General features: G+C 39.7%; 1 protein-coding gene and 1 pseudogene across 1 annotated transcript; one reads left to right on the top strand and one right to left on the bottom strand.

Annotated features, from left to right (window-relative positions):
- Positions 1-11,649: 11,649 nt before the first annotated feature.
- LOC114823986 (pentatricopeptide repeat-containing protein At4g01570-like) lies at positions 11,650-14,117 on the bottom strand (annotated as a pseudogene).
- A 6,810-nt stretch (positions 14,118-20,927) lies between these two features.
- On the top strand, positions 20,928-23,632 carry LOC114823980 (WAT1-related protein At3g30340-like). The gene is made up of 7 exons (XM_070821646.1): positions 20,928-21,145; positions 21,287-21,349; positions 21,454-21,570; positions 21,882-22,305; positions 22,554-22,705; positions 22,801-23,181; positions 23,478-23,632. The coding sequence occupies exons 1-6, from the start codon at positions 20,964-20,966 to the stop codon at positions 22,979-22,981; spliced, it is 1,119 nt and encodes a 372-aa protein (XP_070677747.1). The 5' UTR covers positions 20,928-20,963; the 3' UTR covers positions 22,982-23,181; positions 23,478-23,632.
- The last annotated feature ends 140 nt before the right edge of the window (positions 23,633-23,772 follow it).

The raw sequence follows: 23,772 nt of genomic DNA, 5'->3' as shown, positions 1-23,772 counted from the left end.
AAAGAAAGAAAGGAAGAGCAAAATAAAAGAAAAGGGGCAGTCTAAACCTGGTTGCCAAGCATGATAAGTACAACTACTGCTAAAACCATTTGTCAGATCATAAATTTGATAATGCTCAATTGTTGCATTCTACCACACTTCCTGAAATGACCACAGAATGCGACAACTCAGCATTATCAAAATTAACAAATCAGTAGGCAATAAGCATACAATCTATGTGCCAAATACATAAGAACAACAACAATTCAGCCAAAGAAGCAGACATCATATAGCATTTGAAATCTTTAAAGAGCTTGGAACTACTTCTAACCTTTTTCTTTTCTTTTTTTCTTTTTTTTTTGGGGTTCAATTCTAACATAACTCCGTCTGTGTAAGTTTATCTTACATTGCCGGTCCCAAGCCCGGGTAAAGGAGGAGGGGGAGGACGTCAGGTAGTCGATAGTCGGCACTCCACAGTTATGTCGAATCCTTATGAAAATGAATCCAGAACGAAATCGCGCTAAAGCTAGGGCGTCACCCGTAAGTGGCGCGCTGTGTGGCCCGAGCACAATGATAAGTGAGCAAGGGTCGCTGTATCTCCATCGGCACCCGGATGTAGTGTTAAATGAGCAAGGGGGCCATAGAAACTTCTTTTCGAACGACTCCACTCAAAGTTGTTTGGGAGCATATGCTCCTATCAACTTTACACAGGACACACAAAAGAAGTACTTTGATTCTATTGGACGAGGGAGGGTGAAGAAGCTAGGACAGAAGGGTAGAGTTCAAGAAAGCAGAATGCGTTTAGGAACGTGGAATATAGGAACCTTAACGGGAAAATCTATGGAACTAGTGGAAGTTATGGTGAGGAGAATGATAAATATTATGTGCCTACAAGAAACTAAGTGGGTTGGTCTTAAGGCAAAGGATCTAGAAAACTCAGGGTTTAAACTTTGGTATTCGGGCACAAATAGAACGAGAAACGGTGTTGGCATCATCGTGGACAAGACCTTGACACAAGATGTTGTAGATGTCAAGAGGGTAGGAGATAGAATCATGGCAATCAAGATTGTAATAGGACAAGAACTCATCAATGTGTGTACGCACCTCAAGTAGGGTTGGATACGAGTTCGAAGGAGAAATTTTGGGAAGACCTTGGAGACTTGGTGCAAGGAATTGCCTAGACGGAGAAGTTATTTATAGGAGGAGATTTAAATGGACACGTGGGCAGGGAGACAGGCAACTATGGAGGTTTTCATGGTGGCCATGGTTTTGGGGAGAGAAACAAGGATGGGGAAGCTATCTTGGATTTTGCAATGGCATATGATCGCTTCTTAGCCAACACTTTCTTTAAGAAGAGAGAAGAACATGTGATCACCTACAAGAGTGGGTCGTCAAAAACACAAATAGATTTTCTTCTAATGAGGAAAGGGGATCGTATAACTTGTAAGGATTGCAAAGTTATACCGGGAGAGAGCTTGGCTAATCAACATCGCTTGTTGGTGATGGATGTACATATCAAACGAGTGAGAAAAAAGAACAAGACTTGGAAGTGCCCAAGGACTAGATGGTGGAATCTAAAAGGAGAAAAACAAGTCATTTTCAAAGAGAAAGTAATCACCCAGTGTGGGTGGGATAGAGAGGGGGAAGCTAGCCAAATGTGGGATTCCATGGCTAGTTGTATCCGAAAAGTAGCAAAAGAGGTATTAGGAGAGTCCAAGGGCTTTGCTCCACACCAAAAGGAATCTTGGTGGTGGAATGAGGAGGTACAAACAAAGGTGAAGGCTAAGAAGGAATGTTGTAAAGCCTTATACAAGGACAGGACCCTAAAAATGGTGAAAGGTATAGAAGAGCGAAGCAAGAGGCGAAAAAAGCTGTGAGAGAAGCTAAGTTAGCGGCTTATGACGATATGTATAAGCGACTAGATACCAAAGAAGGAGAGTTGGATATCTATAAACTAGCTAGAGCAAGGGAAAAGAAGACAAGGGACCTAAACCAAGTGAGGTGAATCAAGGATGAGGATGGAAAGGTTCTTGCTACAGAGAACGCGGTCAAAGACAGATGGAGAGGTTATTTTCATAATCTTTTCAATGAAGGACATGAAAGGAGTACTTCTTTAGGGGAGTTGAGTAACTCAGAAGAGTGTAGAAACTACTCATTTTATCGTCGAATCAGGAAGGAAGAAGTGGTTGTAGCTTTGAAGAAGATGAAGCATAGAAAAGCAGTGGGCCCAGACGATATACCGATCGAAGTGTGGAAAGTCTTGGGAGAGACAGGTATAACATGGCTCACTGACCTTTTCAATAGGATTTTGAAAATAAAGAAGATGCCAAATGAGTGGCGAAGGAGCACTTTGGTGCCTATCTACAAGAATAAGGGCGACGTACAAAATTGCATGAACTATAGGGGTATTAAGCTAATGAGTCATACAATGAAGCTCTGGGAGAGAGTCATTGAGCATAGATTAAGGCAAGAGACACGGGTTTCGGACAACCAATTCGGGTGCATGCCAGGGCGCTCAACCATGGAGGCAATCTATCTCTTACGAAGATTGATGGAAAGATATAGAGCTGGGAAAAAGGATTTACACATGGTCTTTATAGATTTGGAAAAAGCGTATGATAAGGTCCCAAAAGACATTCTTTGGAGGATTTTAGAGAAGAAAGGAGTACGAGTAGCATATATCCAAGCTATAAAGGATATGTATGAATGAGCAAAGACTGTTGTAAGAACTTATGAAGGACAAACCGACAGCTTCCCCATAACTGTAGGATTACATCAAGGCTCATCCTTAAGTCCTTACCTTTTTGCGTTGGTAATGGATGAGTTAACAGGACATATTCAAGATGATATTCCTTGGTGTATGCTTTTCGCAGACGATATAGTGTTGATAGATGAAACTCAGGAAGGGGTAAATGCGAAGCTTAACCTTTGGAAAGAAGTGTTGGAATCTAAAGGTCTTCGCCTAAGCCGATCAAAGACAGAATATATGGAGTGCAAGTTCAGTGCAAATGGAAAATGAGTTCGGGGTGAGGATCGGAGATCAGGAAATACCAAAGAGCGATCATTTTCGCTACTTAGGATTTATCTTGCAAAAAAACGGAGAATTAGATGGAGATCTCAACCATAGAATACAAGCTGGATGGATGAAGTGGAAGAGTGCATCCGGCGTGTTGTGTGACCGTCGTATGCCACTGAAGCTCAAGGGAAAATTTTATAGGACGACAATAAGGCCAGCGATGCTGTATGGCACATAATGTTGGGTGGTGAAGCATCAACACGTACTCAAAATGGGTGTAGCGGAGATGAGGATGCTTCGTTGGATGTGTGGGCACACGAGAAAGGATAAGATTAGGAATGAGGATATCCGAGGTAAAGTAGGAGTAGCCGAAATTGTAGGAAAGTTGAGAGAAAATCGGTTACGGTGGTTTGGACATGTGCAAAGAAGGCCTACTGACGCTCCGGTTAGAAGATGCGACTATGGGACAGAGGTTCAGGGCTGAAGGGGTAGAGGAAGACCTAGGAAACCTTTGGAAAGGACTCTAAGAAAAGACTTAGAGTATTTGGATCTAACGAATGACATGACACAGGACCGAGCACAATGGCGTTCTAAGATTTATATAGCCGACCCCACTCAGTGAAGAAAGCTTTGGTGTATTTAACACAATACGTTGGAAATGAAGCAAAGCTTATTTATTGATATCTCCGATAAGTTACAAATATGTACATATACATGAGTCAAAATAAACAAACAAGAGGGAGCCTTCACAAAGGTTGCTTAGGAGAAGTCTTAGCAGTCAGTAGAGCCACAGAAAGAGAAGGCATCGGAGGGGGATCATTCGGAGCCTCAGTACTGGATAGAACCCTAGAAGGAAAAGGCATCGGAGGTTGATCATTTGGAGCTTCATTATGCTGTACAGCCCTAGAAGACGAAGGCAATAAATGCCTTTGGAACAAACCCACAAACCGCTGATGATCAAGTAAAACCTGACCATCAGATTCTTTCATCTGGTCAAGCTTCCTCTTCATGTTTGTAGCATAGTTATGTGCGAGCCGGTGCAACTGTTTATTCTCATGCTTGAGCCCTATAATCTCCTGTTTGAGACTCATCACTTCAGCCTCCAATGATTCAACTTGGCGGGTTCGAGCAAATAGGCGTTAGGCCATATTAGACACAGAACTTGCACACTGAATACTCAGAGCCAGAGAATCCTTAACAGGCAATTCATCAGACCGTTTAGAAAGTAGTCTGTTATCTTTGGGAGTGAGAAGGTTCCTGGCCACCACCGCAGCGGTCATATCATTCTTCATCACGGAATCCCCAACGGTAAGAGGACCAGTAGGGGATAAGAAGGATGGACGCCATATGTTGTCTGGAGAAGGCATGGCTGCCTCTTCAACAAGGTTCAAGTCAAAATGACGGTCGGAGGGGCCAGACATTTTCAAAGGTGTTGAAGAGAGAAGAGGTCGGACAAATAAAGATCTTAGAAGTGCAAGAAGGGAGCTTCTACTGGTGAAGATTCAAGTGTGCTTTGAAACTTAATGCCAGCCTCTATAAAAATCTGCACTCGACGGAGCTTCAGAAATCAAAGAGGCGTCTGTTCAGAAATCGAAGAGGCGTTTGCTTTCTCAAAAGCTGGGCTGCTCAGAGACCACGAGGGCCGATCTCAGAAATCGAAGAGGCGTTTGCTTTCTCAAAAGCTGAGCTGCTCAAAGACCACGAAGATCGATCTCAGAAATCGAAGAGGCTTGCTTTCTCAAAAGCTGGGCTGCTCAGAGACCACGAGGGCCGATCTCAGAAATCGAAGAGGCACTTTTCAGCCTTGTCAGCACCTGTCACATGCACACTCAGCTTTGCTGAAATTACAGGCATTCTGTTGAAGATTTCTGGTGAAGTAGAAAGCACGTGAATCTTACTGTTCAATCATCCACTTTTCACACGCACCATCAGCTCAGGGGTACCACAGATAACTTTGCCAAAGATCTCTGACAAAGTTTAGACACGTGAAGCTTGCAGCTCCCACTACATCGCTATGGCCAAGAAGGGTAAAAGAATAGCAAAGAAACAGCACTAACAAAGTTTAGACACATAAATTTTGAAGGTCTAGCTATCATATTATTACCCACAAGGGTAAAGGAACAGCACCACTGCTGGATAATTGGAAAGTCCCTGTGTGTCAACCTCTGTGCTCTGTGGCAAGGTAGACTAGCAAACATGCCCTACCTTTACTCACTTTCGAGAAAACACTCCTAACAAAATTGCTTGCTCCAAAATCGAAGAGGCACCGTTCTCCGAATCTCGAGAGTCAGACTCCCAACATGATTAATTTCTCAAAAATCGAAGAGACACCGCTCTCCGAATCTCGAAAGCCAGACTCCCAGAAGGATTGCTCTCTCAAAAATCAAAGAGGCACCGTTCTCCGAATCTCGAGAGCCAGATCTCCGACAGGATTGCTTGTTCGAAAATCGAAGAGGCACCGCTTTCTCAACTTCGAGGGCCGGATCTTCTTGGATAAAGCTTGTTTGTAATCTTCACACGCAACATCAGCTTTCCAGATACCACAGACCACTTTTTCAAAGTGCTCTGACACACGTGAAGCTGGCAGCTCCCACTACCGTGTTATGACCAAGCAGGGTAAAGGAATAGCATTACTACTTGTTGTTAGGGAGACTCCTATATATGTCAACCTCCATCCTCAACGGAAAGGCAGACCTGCAAAAATGCTCAACCCTTCCTCATATCTGAGAGGGCACTCCCAACGAAGCCTCTCGAAATACTCAGCTTTCTTTCCCCCCCCCCGATAATACCTCTACAAACAAGCTACACCAGAGCAAGAATATCTCATATCATCAGGGTTAAAAGCAAGAGTATCCCATATCATGCTTTTTCCCTGTCTTTTCCTTTGGCCTTGTTCTTACCTGCAAGACAAGGAGAAAGAGAGCAATCAGTCAGCACTTGGAATCAAGCTTCCAGTCAGGAACTGACTGCCTGGAACCCCTTACCTGATTACTTACCTGACATTACTCTCGAGTACTCATCTTCAACATCTTATGCTTCCAGAGAAGATACCACATCTGCTTGAGGAACCGATAGGGAAAGTGAGAAGGATACAAGGAAGCATGTGGAGACAAGCGTAACAGAACGCGTGCCGATACATCCACTACTTTGTCAACAGCAAAAGTATCTCATATCAGCATGGTCGAACGTACTCTAGATTTGATGGACTTGTTTTGACCCTCAAATTCTTCAGTCGGCCTTATACTCTGGAGGAAACCAGAAAACCCTCCCGCCCAGTTCAAGAATAAGCCTGTGGAAAGTTACTTCTTCAAAAGCAAAAGTATCTCGTATCATCTAGTCTCATTTTCTTCTCTTTATCCTTCATGATGCCTGCAAGATAGGGAGAATGAGAACAATCAGCCAGAACTCAAAATCAAACTTTTGATCTGGGACTGATTGCTTGGAGCTCTGATTGCTTACTTTGTTTGTCACCTCTTTCAACAGATCCCCTAGCTCGGCGACTTGGGGGACTCCTACTACATGGTTTGTATCGCGCTTGACCAAACCTGAAGCTACAAGTAAGCTTCAAGTGAAATTGATACATTACCTTGTGCATCTCCACTAGTTAAAAATACCACCCCTGGATGGAGGAAGAGTACTTCCAGAGAAGATGCCACATCTACCTATGAGACAGATAAGGCAAGTGAAGACGATACCACACTTCGGTACTTAGAAGTTTCGTGATTACGAGATCATTCTCCCACAATATTTCCTAATGTCATTTGTACTAAATCATTCATTTGTACTCACTAAAGGAGAGCTTGAACCTATGTACTTGTGTAAACCCTTCACAATTAATGAGAACTCATCTACTCCGTGGACGTAGCCAATCTGGGTGAACCACGTACATCTTATGTTTGCTTTCCTGTCTCTATCATTTTACATACTTATCCACACTAATGACCAGAGAAATAACTTAATACTTTCTGTTGTACCAAAGTCCTCACTGATTTTGTGCATCAACAATCCTTAAGTCCTTACCCTTTTGCGTTGGTAATGGATGAGTTAACAGGACATATTCAAGATGATATTCCTTGGTGTATGATTCTCGCAAATGATATAGTGTTGATAGATGAAACTCAGGAGGGGTAAATGCGAAGCTTAACCTTTGGAGAGAAGTGTTGGAATCTAAAGGTCTTCGCCTAAGCCGATCAAAGACAGAATATATGGAGTGCAAGCTCAGTGCAAATGGAGGCCAAAATGAGTTAGGGGCGAGGATCGGAGATCAGGTAATACCAAAGAGCGACCGTTTTCGCTACCTAGGATCTATCTTACAAAAGAACGGAGAATTAGATGGAGATCTCAACCATAGAATACAAGCTGGATGGATGAAGTGGAACAGTGCATCCGGCGTGTTGTGTGACCGTCGTAGGTCACTGAAGCTCAAGGGAAAATTTTAAAGGACGGCAATAAGGCCGGCGATGATGTATGACACATAATGTTGGGCGGTGAAGCATCAACACGTACACAAAATGGGTTTGGACATGTGCAAAACCGAGCGCAATGGCGTTCTAGGATTCATATAGCCGACCCCACTTAGTGGGAAAAGACTTTGTTGTTGTTGTTGTTGTTGTTCAATTCTAACATCTTTAATTTAGAGCTTTGCTTCATGCACACCTAAACGAACCAATTAGCAAATAAATTAATTGCATATTTCATCATCACCCAGATACACATTATCAAGAAATATAAAAAATTGCGTGTTCTCTTTCTTTAATTTAAGCGTTAAATGAAAATTACATAAAAACCAAAATTTAAACAAAAGGAGTAACTGCAATTTATTCCACCCCCTAAATACCAATTACATAAACTTCATATCCTACAATGTGATCCACCTCTCTAAAATTTCCTTAACCCTAAATTTTTACCAGAAAATTTGAAACACACAAATCTGAATTTCTCAATCAAAGATTAAAAAGAACAAAGAAAAAACAAAGCAAAAATCTAAAAACACATATAAAAAAACAATGGCAGTACCTCTGAAACTCTAGGATTATAGTTCATCTTGATAGCAATCGTCGAAGAGAAATCAGGGTCCAAATTTCTGTCACCCATTTGCAAATCCAAATTTACATTCTTCAACAGCTAGAACACAATAAACCGAAACTGAAATAGAAAAACTCACTAAAAAAATATAAAAAAATCTTATATAAATATAATAAAAAAAAATAAAGCAAAAGAAAAGATCTCAAATCTGGGAGATTCATCTGCAAGACAGAGCACGAAAGGTAAAAGAAAGAAGATGTTGTCAAAAACATTTGGGTGACAGAGCACGAAGCAGAAAGCAAGAGAGGAAAAAATTTGAGAAACAGAAAAGTGATAACGAAAGAGATAGCCCAGTGATCGAAACCAATTTTATGAATTTCAACAAAACGCTCAAACGTCATAGCGGCAGCAGCAGCAGCAGCACTGCCTGAAGTATCGCTATTGGTCAAAGCAGCAGCAGAAGAAGAAGATGAGGAGGAAAAAGATGGATGTTCAAAATCGAAGAGTTCGAAGGGATTTACTGTTGTGCCTTGGCCCGTTATCTCACCAACTTATAAACCAACAGTTGAACAATTTAAAATACAAGAAATAATGACACCAAGAGAATTACGAGGTTCGGCAAAAACCTGCCTACGTCCTCCGAGAGATATTGCTCTTCACTATGAGAATAACTAGTACAAGATACACTTGAGTTAAATCGACATAACCCAACCCCCAATCCCTTGTACCCTCACAGAATTTTACTAAGAGACTCACTCTCCCCAAGAGTTTCTCACTCTCACTCTATATTTTTCTACCACTTGTGTTCTCTTCTGGATGTTCCCACAATTTTCTCACGGCAAGCTCACTTCAATTTTGTGTATGAAAAATGCCTTCACTTATAGACATGCACCATCAATTATGTCAACCACCAAAAACAAAGTTTACGGGGTCATGTTTCCAAAGTCCACAAAACATGCTTCCCCAAAACATGCTTCCACAAAACATGCTTCCACAAAACATGCTTCCAAAGTCCACAAAGTTGAGAGGAAATGGTTGCCAACTCATAATTATATGAGCCAAACACAACAATCTCCACCTTGGCGAATATACTGTGCAAAAATCCTTGCACCCATCACCAATGTCCATTGGCCTTACGTACCAGCATACACACCCTGAATCAACCTCGTTGGTCCTGTTCCTGATTCAGTCACTGCCAATGCATGTCCAGCTGCTGCAAGCTAAAAATCACCATTTAGCTTCAGACAGGATCTCGACACATCCTTGTCTCCTTCAGCAGGTTTTCCTCCTCTTCATTGTCTGCAACCTGGAAACTCGTCAGCGCGCCCGTTTTCAGTAACAACCCATCGAGCCAGACAAAATTCCCACACTTCATCCTACCTCATGATCATCTCATCACCTGTGAATCCCATAGCTCCACCTGTTGCAAAACCCCTGCAACACTTGAGACTAAACATCATCAGGAGAAGTGTTGCTTCGAGTACCTAGAGGGCATACTCGAAGTCTTCCGCCACAAAATTGCTACAACCCGGACCAAGATCATCCTTTCTTTTTCTCAAAGGACAATTTTTCTTTTTATGCCCGAATTCTTTGCAGTTGTAGCATTGTAGACCTTTGCCTCCGGAACCAGATTTGAACCTGTTGTCTCTCTCAGATCCTTCTCCCAATTTTCTTCCACGATTCTAACCTTGAACAGCTAAAGCAGTCTCGTGCCCACCATCAACAATGGTCTTCTTCTTTTGTGTATCATAAGACACCAAAGAAGTTTGCACCTGCTCCAAACTTACTGTATCTTTTCCATGCAGTAAGGTTGTCACAAGATTTTCATACGAATCTGGAAGTGAGGTAAGAAGTAAGAGGGCTTTGTCTTCTTCCTCAACCTTAACATCAACTTTCCGCAATTGATCCAAGTATCCGTTGAACTCATTCATGTGGTCCATGAGATTCCCACCTTCATCCATCTTCAGCTTGTACAGTTTCCGCTTCAAATGCAACTTGTTGGTCAAACTCTTAGCAATATAGAGTTTTTCCAACTTCTCCCAAAGTGCAGGCGCAGAATATTCATCCATAACATTATTGATAATGTTATCAGCTATACAGTGTCGAATCGTGCTAACACAACACGCCTCCAGCTCCTCCCACTGGTCATCTGTCATTTCTTGAGGCTTCCCATCTTTTCCCTTCAAAGCTCTAGCCAAGCCTTGTTGAGTCAAGACATCTTTTACTCTCATCTGCCAAAGAGTAAAACTGCCTTTCCCATTAAACTTCTCAACTGAAAATGACATGTTTGTAGTCATCATGGTGAATAAAAAATCTGAACCGTCAATGAACCAAAGCTTCCAACAAAGCTCTGATACCAATTGTTGTGCCTTGGCCCGTTATCTCACCAACTTATAAACCAACAGTTGAACAATTTAAAATACAAGAAATAATGACACAAAGAGAATTACGAGGTTCGGCAAAAACCTGCCTACGTCCTCCGAGAGATATTGCTCTTCACTATGAGAATAACTAGTACAAGATACACTTGAGTTAAATCGACATAACCCAAACCCCAATCCCTTGTATCCTCACAGAATTTTACTAAGAGACTCACTCTCCCCAAGAGTTTCTCACTCTCACTCTATATTTTTCTACCACTTGTGTTCTCCTCTGGATGTTCCCACAATTTTCTCACGGCAAGCTCACTTCAATTTTGTGTATGAAAAATGCCTTCACTTATAGACATGCACCATCAATTATGTCAACCACCAAAAACAAAGTTTACGGGGTCATGTTTCCAAAGTCCACAAAACATGCTTCCACAAAACATGCTTCCAAAGTCCACAAAGTTGAGAGGAAATGGTTGCCAACTCATAATTATATGAGCCAAACACAACATTTACCTTTGGATTCTTCGGCCTTCAGATGGAGTTTGCTTGTGCATGGGCCTGCAACTTCGTTTGCAGGCGTAATGTTTCCATAGAATTTCTGTCGGGTTTACCTAGAGAGCAAAGCGAGAGAGAGAGCTCTCCAAATTTTGTGAACTCGAGGCCTGAGTTTGATTTTTGACAAAAATGGAGGCCATGGTAAAGAACTCTCGGCTCGCTCCTTGTCTGAGTTCTAACCTACAAGGAAAAGGAACAAAAGTAGGATCGAAGGAGAGAATGAGCCAAGAAACACATCATTTAAGGATTCTTAGCTATAATTCATTTTATTGAGAGACTTCTAGTTATTTAGATAGTTTACGACAAGGCTATAGATAAGAAGCATTGTAGTTTTAATTGGGTTGGGTTAGAAAACTGAGAAGGAAACGAAGAGAGAATCTAAGGCACGCTCTTCTTAATGGAAATAGTGAAAGCAGGATGCATTAACATAAAAGAAGAAAACTAATACACAGTAGTAACATGATCATTCAAATTCTTGCATAAATCACTACCAGAATCAAATAATCTACCTTCTAGCTTAACAAAGCTCAATTATGTTTCAGAGTTTTGGAAGAAAAACAAATATTCCAGTTACGTTACATTCTAACAGTTTAGTAGGTACCGACCTGAAGTTTCACCTCTAGCAATTTTAACATTTAACATGACCGAAGCTGAGCATGACATGATTATAGATCGAAAATGCACCTCAACACACGACTACACTTTTGGCCTTCAAATTTTCATTTAAAATTTATGAGCCGAAAGTCACAGCAGGTTGAACTACAGTTGAATTGAAGTGTATAAATTCTTTTCAAGGTCAGTCATCCTTATTGCGCACCATGGATGCCTTCTGGTACCTCATTTTCTCAATCTCCTTGCCCAGAAAATCTAAAGTCGTGTCAGTAACATGGTTTGGGGTGCAGCCTGCATCGAACATCATTTTCAAAAACTTATATGCATCTTTTGCCGACCTGCTTTGCTATGTACTTCAATAAGTGTATTAAAAGTGACAACATCAGGATTTATTCCACTACTCTTCATCTGCTAAAAGAACTTGTTTACTTCATCAATCCTGCTAGCCTTCCCTAGTGCATTAATCAAGGTGTTGTACATAACCACATCAAGATAACCACCCTGCTTAATTAGCTTATCCAGGACAGAACTCGCCAGATCCGCTCTGCCCATCTTCCCCAAGCGTTTCTCCCATTTCATTGAGTACACCCCATGTCTCATTGAAGTAGCCCTTCTTGACGAATGAACTCATCATGGAATTATAAGTATAACTCACGGGGTTTTCACCAAGGTCGCTGAAAATCTCAAACAATTTGCATGCTATGCTCAGCTTTCCCTTGGCCAAGAATAAGGACAAAAAAGTATTAACCATGTCAATATCAAAAGTGCTTTCCCCTTTCGCTTGAACTCTTAGACCCCTGGACAATGAAAACAGCTGCGAGGAGTGGTCGGCGGACTTAAGTTGATTAGCCAATTCATCCATATGTGGAGATGATGACCATTGATCCGCATCGGTGGACAAATTCTTATCGTCTTCTTTAGCCCTGGCAGCCTCTGAATCTAGGTCTGCATCCATTGTTGATTCAGCAGACTTTATTAAACTCATAATCTCGCTCAAGTCACCTTTACTTGGGAACAATGGTGTATAATCCTTTCTACTTCTCTGCGGATTTTTCAGTGAAGCCTCCATATCAACCTTCCATTTAAGAACACTCGGCACTAGGTTCCCCTCTCTAATGTGCTTCATGAGCTTGTCCGTCCAATCCCACCGACCTTCTTTATACAGCCCAATCACAAGTGAGGATACAGTAATTAAATCAACAGTAAAGCCTCTGCTTTCCATTTCTTCCACCAATTCTAGCGCTTCCTCAAGCAGACCATCCTTACAAAGTTGCAAAACCACAATGCTATATGTTACACCATCAACAAACTGACCCTTCTTCTTTAAGTCACAAAATAGTGTGTACGGAGCCTCCGCCCTTCCATTCCTGAACAAACCATCCATGAGAATAGTATACGTCCACCTTGAGGCTCTCACCCCATTCCGAACCATTTTCTCAAAAAACTGGCAGCCATCATTAACCTTCCTAGCCTTGAATAACCCATCTAGTAGAGAATTATAAACAATGGTATCCGGTATATATCCATTGAGCTGCATTTCACTAAAAATCTTAGTGCCATCGTCTATTCGATAACACTTACAACACCCCTGAATAAGAGAATTCTATAGGTAATTGCGTCCGGCTCATGGCCGGAGCCCTTCAATTCCTCCCATACAGTAAGTGCATCATTCACCTTCCCCACCAAGCAGAGCACATGAATGAGGCTATTACATGTAGACGAATCCAGCCCGACGCAATCCAAGTTAGAGTCTTTCATCTCTCTGAACAGACTCAGACTAGTACCCAAATCACCCCAACACCCAAATACATGAATGCAAATATTATACCCCCAAGTATCCATCTCAAACCCCTCGCTCTCTCTAAGCTTATTAAAAACTTGCTTAAACTCAACCCTCATGTCAGATTTTCCAAGAGCAACCAGCAACTCATTGCAGGCAATCGAATTCGGCACCTGGGTCGAATCCCCTCCCTCCAGAAGCTTAAACAAAATGGCCATGGCCAAACCCACCTGGTTTTTCCTAACCAGAGCAACAAGAACCTAGTTATACATATCGGTGTTCAACCCAGCACCAACATCTTCCATAATATCCAAAATTTCAAGCGCGTAATCGAACTTACCGGACCGGATAAACGCGTCGAGCAGGGCTTTGAAGGTCTGGGAATCGACCACGACGCCGTCCACCTTCATGCAGTGAAGCAATGGAGGGACCTCGTGGAGGAATCCAGAGCGGGAGGCGGTGCGGAGGATGTGGGAGTACGTGCGCTCCGAGTGTTTGATGTGATGAGTGAGAGAGCACCATTTGAAGAAGTCGAGTTTTTTGGAGGGGTGGAGGGACTGGGAGCGGAGGATTTGGAAGAGGAGGGGCTCGGAGAGCGGGAGGGTGTGGGGGTTCGGGAGGTTGCGGGTGCCGGAGGTTGAGAGGGTCTTGGTGACGCCGGCCACCAGGAATATGTCTCCCAGTTGGGAAGCGCCGTGGTGGCGGTGGTCTTTGACCAGGAAAGGCCTTCCATGGCGCATTGCATTTCCAAAAGCATACAGATTAACTGAGAAGAAGATGCAGAAGCTAGATTATCTGTTTGAGAGGCTTTACTTGGAGTTGGGCTTGCACTTGGTTGGACACTCCTTTTCTTGTTGTTAGCCAGGCCCAGATTGTTGTTTGGGCCTCTCCTCCCATATCACCCAATATAATCCAAGAGATGTTTATTTATTTCGTTGTTAATTATTTATTTATTTATTTGTTTGAAAAACGAGGCTAAAAGCAAGAGTCCAAACAAACATACTCAATATTAAATCTAAATCGGGACATCCCAAGTCGATCTTCATGGATGAAATTAACTGAACTAGAAGGAGGAGTATTGTGGAGCAAAAAATAATCACAAGGCGACACGTGGATTTTTAGACAAAAGATGACAAAAATACCCTTGAGGCATAACGGAATTCCTACACGCGAGCAGCGGGTAATTATCCCTCAACCAAGTCAAAAGTGCCCAAAATAGGTAACAATTCAAAACTTATCTCATCAAATCCCTTCTACAAGGTAACTCCCAAAACCTATTTGATTCCATATATTTTTCACCTCATTTTCCTTTTTTTAGCTAATCAATTAGTTAATTATCTTAATCATTTCATAACTCCCCAAATAATTTCTTTCAAAATATGTTAATTAGTCAATTAATAGATTTATTACCTAATTAATCTATTAATGGCTAATTAACCACAATTTACACCCAAAAAATACCTAAATGGCCGGTCCCTATTCTCCTAATAAGGCAGGCCATATCCCTATATATAGCTCACCATTCTCTCCCAAAAATGGCTTCCAACTCTTGCTAAAATTCTCTAGAATTCTCAAACATTTTTTCTCTCTAAATTCTAACTTTGATATCGGAGGTTCTTCGGTCAAAGCCCCCCCATTCATCGTGGGCGCGTGAGACTTCTGGCCTTGACCTAAGGTGTTAATTGTTTTGTACGTGCAATTTTGTCTAAGATCAAGGAGGAATAAATTTGCACCCACAAGTATCAAAATAAAAATGACCTAAATCTAAATCAAGACTATAAGTTGCTAAACTATCTGCCCCAAAGTTCTTTTCTCTGTAGATATGTCGAAGTTTGCATTACCAACGTCTTGAAAGCAATTCTCGACAAGCCAAAACAAGGGGACCAAAAGGATGATTATTCCCAGTAGCTGCAATGTGAAATTCTGTTCTTGGATTTCACTATTATAATCTACGTATTTGTATTATTGAGATTTTATATTATTTTTCGACAAATTATATTAATTTATTTGGGTTTAGATTTTAATTAAATTAGTTACGAAGTTTGAAATTTGGAAAGTAATTATCTAAAATTCATTGACCTTTTGAGGTCACAAGTAACGTATTCAAATAGATCTTGAAACTACGAGCGCATAGGCGAAAGTCGTTTGCGAGTCCGGATTATAACGGTATAGATACAAACATTTGAAGTTGTGTTACTAAACTATAGATTTTAAATTTATTTTAAACTCTCATCTTGTGGGAAAGAGGCCAATCATATTTATGTGAGTTAAGGGAACCAATCAGAAGGGGAAGAATGAGGGGAAGAAGAAAGGGGAGGACACACCCAAGCAACCTTGACTCGATTTCAAACGCTGACCCGGTTCCTTGATCCGGTTGTATCTCTTCCGACGTTCGATTGAGGTGATTTTGGTGTCTATGGAAAGCCCTCGGCGAACCCAACACCTTTGTGGTATTATATTTCTCAATTTCTAACCCAATTTTACAAACGGAAGCCATAAAGTCCACGGTTTTCCTCCGAGTTTTCTCATGTTACGGTGATTCCGACAACGATTATTGTCGATCATCACCACTAATAGACTCCCCTCAACCCTTGGAGCAAGGCCCAAGCATGGGATGAGGCGTCGAAGTTCGTTTTGGCGATGAATCAAGGAACACCCATTTCTAGGTTTTCCGACGAGTTCGAGGGAAATTTGAGCTTTTCCCAGCCAAATTGGACTTGGCCACAGGTATGAAACTTGCTCCACTCACTGAGATCTATTTTCTTGTAAAATTTGGTAATTTTTTAAAATAGTTGGATTTTCCGACAAGTCGGGGCAGGCGACTGCCACCTGCGGCGGCGCGTGGCCAGTGAGCCGACGATGTCTTTCTTAGTCCAATTAGATGCCCTGAATTCATAATTGATATCCATATGAAGTGGTTTGATTGTTTGAACTTAGTTTCATTATGATACATCACTTGATCAAAATTTGAATCGATGATTCGACCGTTGGATCGTCACCAAACTTTAATATGTTATAGAACGTAATATTTGAGGATAGCTGGAACTAACGGATCGGGAATCCGACGTACAGATCTTCCCAAATTAGATTTCTAAGTTTGTAAAATTAATTGTTAACAACCACCTAATTCTAGCAATTGGCGAAGATCCGACCGTCGGATCGTGATGAGATTTTAGTATGTAGTTCTTTGAGCATAATATGGACCTTAGGAAGTTACGGATCTAGATTTTGATATGCGAATCTTTCAAATTAAATTGTTAGGGTGTGGACCCCACCTTTGATTTTTGGTCAACAGGTCTCAAACCATTTGAATTACTAAAATTAGTATTACTACAGACTCAATGAAGCTTTGCTGACCTGTCTCAGTGAGTGACTTTAATATATGTGATATGTTGATTACCCGATTCTTTATATTAATATCCTTTGTGGATATGACATGGTTTTAAAATGTGTTTTCTGTTAAAATGTGATTCTTTTATAATTGGCCATCGATCTATTTTTATTAAATGTGATTTGATTCATGGATTGGTAATATTTGTGGAAAAGTGATTTGAATTGCATATTGAAATGTTTTGTAAATTGAGGGCTAGTAAGGGACTATGACCCTGCTTGGTTAATTCGCATTGGGGGGCCACTAGTTGTCCTACTTGGTTAATCTGCATTGGGGTACCATACTATATATGGATCGAGCTTGGTTAATCCGCGTTGGGTGATCCTTATGGCCATTTATACTTAGGGGTGATCATGTTTGGTTAATCCGCGTTGGGTGATCATTGTCTAACAGTTCTGTAGGTGTGACTCTGCTTGGTTAATTCGTGTTGGGGGGGTCACTACCTACCTTATTATCTTGACCTTACTTGGTTATTCCGCATTGGGGGACCATATTATATATGGATCGTGCTTGGTTAATCCGCGTTGGGCGATCCTTATGGCCATGTATGCTTAGGAGTGATCATGTTTGGTTAATATGCATTGGGTGATCACTTCCTAACAACTGTAGGAGTGACTGCTTGGTTAATACGCATTGGGGGGTCACTGCTTACTTGGTTACTTTCTCAGGGGTGGCTCTGCTTGGTTAATCCGCTTTGGGGGGCCACTTCCTGTTTGGTTATTTATGTAGGCTTCGGCCGAACTGCGTTCTTCTAGCCCTAGTTTTTAATGTACATATGAATGATGGTTTTTGAGAATCTTGTGGTTTGAATTAGAAAAGTCGTTGGATGTCTGGGTGGCTTCTTCAGAGTTTTCACCAACTTGATTATGATTTCATAAAGCATGATTTTATACTTGATGTTTATAGATTGTGATCGATGGTCTGTTTTTATTGAATATCACATACTTGTATTATTGTCACTCACCTAAACTTCGCAGCTTATTCGAGTGTCTGATTTGCCTAGTGTGCCATCTCCTTGATGTAGGCATGATTGTACATATGACAGGTCTGGGTAGATTACAAGAAGCAGCTTGGTGTTTTAGTTCCGTTGAGTGGTCCGGAATCCTTACTCTTGCTCATATCCATAAGGTTAGTCTAGAACCCTAGATTCGAGTGGATGGGAATTACCCCTAATAGACCTTGTGAATATAAATTAGAATTACCATGTTTATTACTCATAATCCAAGTAGGGAATTGTATAGATTCCTTAGTTAAATTCGTGAAATGATAAGTTATTGCATTGATTGATTAACGTAAATAAATGTTAAGATCATGCATTTTTTATTCATGAATTGATTAATTGATTGGATTGCGGAATGACTTTGGATATGGATGTTATTATTATGATTATTCTAGTTGATCAATGTGGCTTGAGAAGAATATTGTGCTTCGTCATTGGTTCTTGAACATATTGCATGGTATGCATTGTGATATATTGTTGAGACATAGCGATTTATGTGATAAATGTTCAAGTATAGTGAAATGGTGAACTACGAATGACGATCCCTATTGAGGGTACGTAGGCAATCTAACGAGGAGGTTAGATGCAACCATAAAGTATACGAAAAATCACTACTCAATTTGAGGCTTGAGCATGCTTAGTACATATTCTAGAGGCGAGGTATGTTAGATATACGGATACTTGGTGATGTCACGTGTCAATCCTGGACGTATGTTAGAATCGGGGTGTGACATGGAACACAAAATGAACTGTAATTGTAGAGTCTGATTCCACCAGTACTTTAGGAATCCAAAATTTCCATGCCAATTGTAAGCCCAGGTAAAGACCTCATAGTTCAGCAGTGAGAACCTCACATGTGCCCAAATTGGCACAAAACCTAGAAATCCATTTACAATCAAAATCTCTTAAAACACCACATGCTCCAATAGAATTATTATTTCCCTTCTTGCAACCGTCAACATTAAGCTTAACCCAACCCGAAAGAGGAACATCCCAATGGAGAAAAGATTCAATTCTAGGCGGTTTATCAATCTTGTGAGTATTAACCTTTAACCTGCTCCAATAGAATTATTATTTTGTTGTTAGAATGATATTCATTCTTTGTAAGTAAAGCTAATTCCAACGGTGAGGAACGGTGCGAAGATGAGTTAGGACCACATGTCAAGGGTTTTTATCCATATCTTAATAACAAAACAATTCAATGGAGCTAAACTACACTAGTGAAATGCTTCAATGGTACGTAAAGGGGTGATTGTGTGCTGAGTTGTAAACTCATACGTCTTAGTAGGTTTGGATCCTCCTACATGCATAAACATCTAAATTTAATTAGTACATACGTGTAGTTAGTTGATGATTGCAAATTGCACGATATGGAGTTTACTTCAATGGCATGTATATGGAATGGATATGTTACATATGGGTACCAAAACTATTATGGTTAGATATTAGATTGATTAGGTAGCACTAGTTATCCTTGTCTCTTCCCTATTTCCGACTTTCTTGATTCATAACTTTCTCTATTCTAAACAAGTAAACTTTCATTCTTACTTTTAAACCTTATTGGGTGGTTGCGTTAACTTTGTACTCGATAAGAGTTCGGATCATTAGAGTTAACTATGAAAAACACAAAAACGATATATCTTTATTTGGTGTAACTACTTGAGCTGGATGAGAGGAAACGTTCACGTCCGGTTTTGAAAGGGGTAGATCCTATAGGATCCTATCCAATTTTTTCTTTTGCTAGGCCCTTATACTTTCACATAGTGGCTAGTTTGAGTCTGCATATGATCATAATTTGATGTAACGAAAGGCCTCTGCCTGCACTGCTTTTCTATACTGTCACACACATATCAGATGGATTCTGGATACTACTAACCACATATATATATATGTATGTATGTATGTATGTATGTATGTATGTATGTATGTATGTATGTATGTATATTACCATTTTAGGCGTGCGTTTGGCACATCAGCAGCATTGTTTTATGATTTAAATAACAAAATAAATGGCCTGTCCATCCACCTAGCCAGCAATAACCATTAGCTTTCTTCGACCAAAAAAAGAAACCATTAGCTTTATATATATATGTTTATATCTTTTTTTCTAACATGTGACATATTGTTTTTTTTTTTTTTTTTTTGTTGTAAAAATGTGACATATTGTTCTTCAAATCAATGCAATAGTAATATTGCATTCTTTACATGAAGTATTGGATACTACTTTGAAGAAATGGTAGCTAGTGTATTCATATCAGCCACCAATGCTTTTCGGAAAGATGCTCATTGATGCAGTATTGTTTCGTCCACATTAATCTCCCATAAATTATTCAAAAGAAAAGAAAAAGGTGTACTGGCAAGAACCAAGAGAACGGTCAATGCTTTTGCTTTTTATACGTAAAAAGCTATATTTTCTTTAACGTTACATCAGAAAATCGTATAAACGTGAAGAAAATCTTTTCGTGGATAATTTTATTAATATGGACTTGTCTTCTTCAATTTTAACATGACATAATTCTCGTCTACCGGCGGCTCGTATTACTTTGTTTTTGTTTGTATCAGTCTTGTTTTTGTTTCAAGAAATGTAAGGTTTATGTCTCCATTCTTTTTCGTGCATTCTTTTTTATTATCTTTGTTTTATGAAGAGTAAAATTTATGTCATCGTAAATAGGTGTAACTTGTTTTTTCGTTATCATAAAAAAAATTTTGTACCGTCGAGGATCCCAAAAAGAAAAATTATAATATAATCATAATAAAACATCAATCTGTTTGATTCTTATGGACTACTAAAAGGCTTTCAAATCAAGTGAATTTTTTCGTAAATGATCTTGAGATGATGAAAAAGATAATGAACGGTTCTGATTATAATATTTATATTACAAAATAATGTCACAAAGTTAAAAAGTGTTCAAGAACAATACTCTTATTTATAAAAGAAATATAAATAAAATGAAATGTGGAATTGATATTTATCTGAGGTCATAGATAGTGATAAACTAATAGGAGAAGAAGCTTGTTAATTGATTCTTTGCTTAACTTTTACGACAAAGTTGTGGGAAAAAAAAATTGCCATCAACCTGAGGAAATGATGCCAAGAATATTAACCATTCATAGCCACCCCATGTATGTGGGAAGGAAGCTGGTTGGTTTACCTATAAATGTATATAAGCACAGAACGAGTCTAATAACTTACTGCATTATGCTTTGAAACAAAATACTTCTATATAATTACGATGAATTGCTGGGGAAAATGGAAGTCTATTTTTGTCATGCTGGTCATTAACCTTGCATTTGCTATAGTAAATATTCTGCTTAAGAAGACTATTGATGGTGGATTAGGCGGTTTGATTATTGTTACTTATCGACAGTCGATTTCTGCTGTTTTCTTGACACCAATTGCTTTCTTTTGGGAGAGGTAAAACCTTATAGACTTACGATTTGTTTCTATATGTATCATATTAATTTGCTAGTCGTCTCAACTCTGTGAAAAATATGATTAGTAAATATGGTATTAGCAACTATTACTAAGCATATAGATTTTTTTTTTTTTTTGCAGGAAAAGTAGAACAGAGCTTACATCTCAAATCTTATGCCACCTTTTCATCAGTGCTCTAATTGGGTTAGTAGTGGTACTTTAAGGTTTCTTTGATTTATTTTTTTATGTTATTTCATTTGATGTTATCTTTTATGTGATTTTTTTTGGCAAATACTTGTGTCTTTCAGGATAACTTTCACGCATTACTTATTTCTTCTTGGACTTCAGTACACCTCTGCGACATATTCCTGTGCATTCATCAACATGGTGCCCGTCAACACTTTCCTCTTGGCTCTACCATTTGGGTAAAGTACAAAGAATAAGTTATTAGTCTGATTAGTTATCTGAAATGGGTATTGGAATAATTCGGACTTTGAATCTCCTCTATGTTTAAAAATATACATGCAAACCGAAAGGCATGTGAGTTTCACATTACAATTCGTAAACCGATACCTGAAACACTTTAAACTAGATTTATTAGGGACTGTGCATAGTGATCCCATACTCATTCATTTTCTCTCATGTTTTGCATTCCTCCATTCACAACTTCTCGTATTCTAAGTTGGTAAACATGTTGTTATGGGAATTAACTTGGTTTTTGGACTTGAGTTTCCAGACTAGAGAAAGTGAACATAAAGAAAAAGGGTGGGATCGCTAAAGTCCTCGGTGCCCTAATATGTATTGGTGGAGCTGTGTCATTGATCTTGTACAAAGGAATGCCATTAACCAACCAACATTCAGAATCTACAGTTCAAATGCAAAACCATGCCAATACAACGACTTTTTCATCAGCCAAGAAGAGTGATAGGTGGGCTGTGGGTTCAGTATTTTTGGCATCAGGCTGCCTCTTGTGGTCTTCATGGTTCCTCATCCAAGCAAAGATCGGCAAGAGCTACCCTTTTCAGTACGCTAGCACCGCGATTTTGTCCTTCTTCAGCGTCATTCAATCCGCCATCTTGTGCTTCATTACGCAGAGGCACATCGCCATGTCAATGTGGATTCTCAAGGGAAAGTTGGAGATCTTAAGTGTCGCATATACTGTAAGTATTTTCTTCTGCATCTACTATAATCTTCACCGTTCAAATCTTTCTTAGCCAGTGTGAGCTTGAGCTTTTTAGGGTTTAATGGTTTTCTAACATGCATGGTTTCTCCTTCTAGCTAACAGCTACTGTTTTAACAGCTAGTACATGTGTTGGATTATTTCGATTTCATCAAGTAATCCATTCAAATGCTATGATCTAGAATTCTTCAAGAACTAATTAGGGTTTCATGTGTATTGACGTTGCAGGGAATAGTAGGATCAGGGTTGTGCTACGTAGGGATGTCATGGTGTGTGAAACAAAAGGGTGCACTCTTCACAGCAGCATTTACCCCCGCCACCCAGATGTTCGTGGCTATGTTGGAATTCTCTTTCTTGCACGGACAAATTTACCTCGGAAGGTAATTATTCATTCAATTATATTTGACATATAATTAATATTGATTATCTTCATATTAACCCATTGCTAATTAAATTTTGGCATTTAATTTACCAGCGTGGTGGGATCTGTCACTGTCATAACTGGCATGTACATTTTACTGTGGGGTAAAAACAAGGATCAAAAGGAAATGATGATCAAACAGACACAAGCAGCTGATCAAGATCAAGAAAGTGGTCCAATGCCACTAGGCATGCCCCTTGATGTAAATAAAGGACAATACTTGGTTACTGGCTAGGCAGTACCCATTTTTCACTGACTACAATGTAGCTCCGTAGAGTTAAAACACGTGTCCCACTTTCTTTATTAAAACTAACAACCAAACACCCTCGTGTTTAAGGAAGACATGCATCCAAACAACCGATTTATTCCTTTCATCCCCAACATCTCCGCAGGTCTGTGTGTCATGGTTGCCATTGCTCTCATCATCACCATTCCGTTTCAAACATAAGCACAAACACAAACAATAATCCAGCAATAATTTACCCATTTGAAAACCCTTTTTTTTTTTTTCAAATTAGCTACGGGGTTGAGAGGATTACATTGCTAATAACTAATCCTACAATTAAGATATTAGTTCAACCACAAATAATCCTATAATTAGGTGATTATGTGTACTCATTATTCTAAAACTGTTAGCCACCATATCGATTAATCCCTAGACGTTTGAAAATTAAGAAAGGGTGCCTAGACCTGTTTAGACGCCCTCCTAGACCGTCTTAGCACCCGCCTAGCCCGGCTAGACCCGTCAAGGCACCTGCCTAGATCACGATTCTCACTTAGATAGAAAATAGATAACTTCCATTTTGCATTTTTTTCTTCAATAAATTGTAAGAGACTTGTTGAATATTTAGATGAATATACATTATATGCTTATTCCCCATGTTTTTATTATATTCCAACACTTTATAATCTATGTGTCCTTCTATTTAGTATTTATGTATCCCAATGAAATTATATATATATATATATATATTATGTGTATGTAGACGCTTATTTATATATGATATATAATAAATTTACTTAAAT

Source organism: Malus domestica, chromosome 01 (assembly GCF_042453785.1).
Source record: "Malus domestica chromosome 01, GDT2T_hap1".
NCBI lineage: Eukaryota > Viridiplantae > Streptophyta > Magnoliopsida > Rosales > Rosaceae > Malus > Malus domestica.
This window is presented reverse-complemented; position numbering and strand designations above follow the sequence as displayed.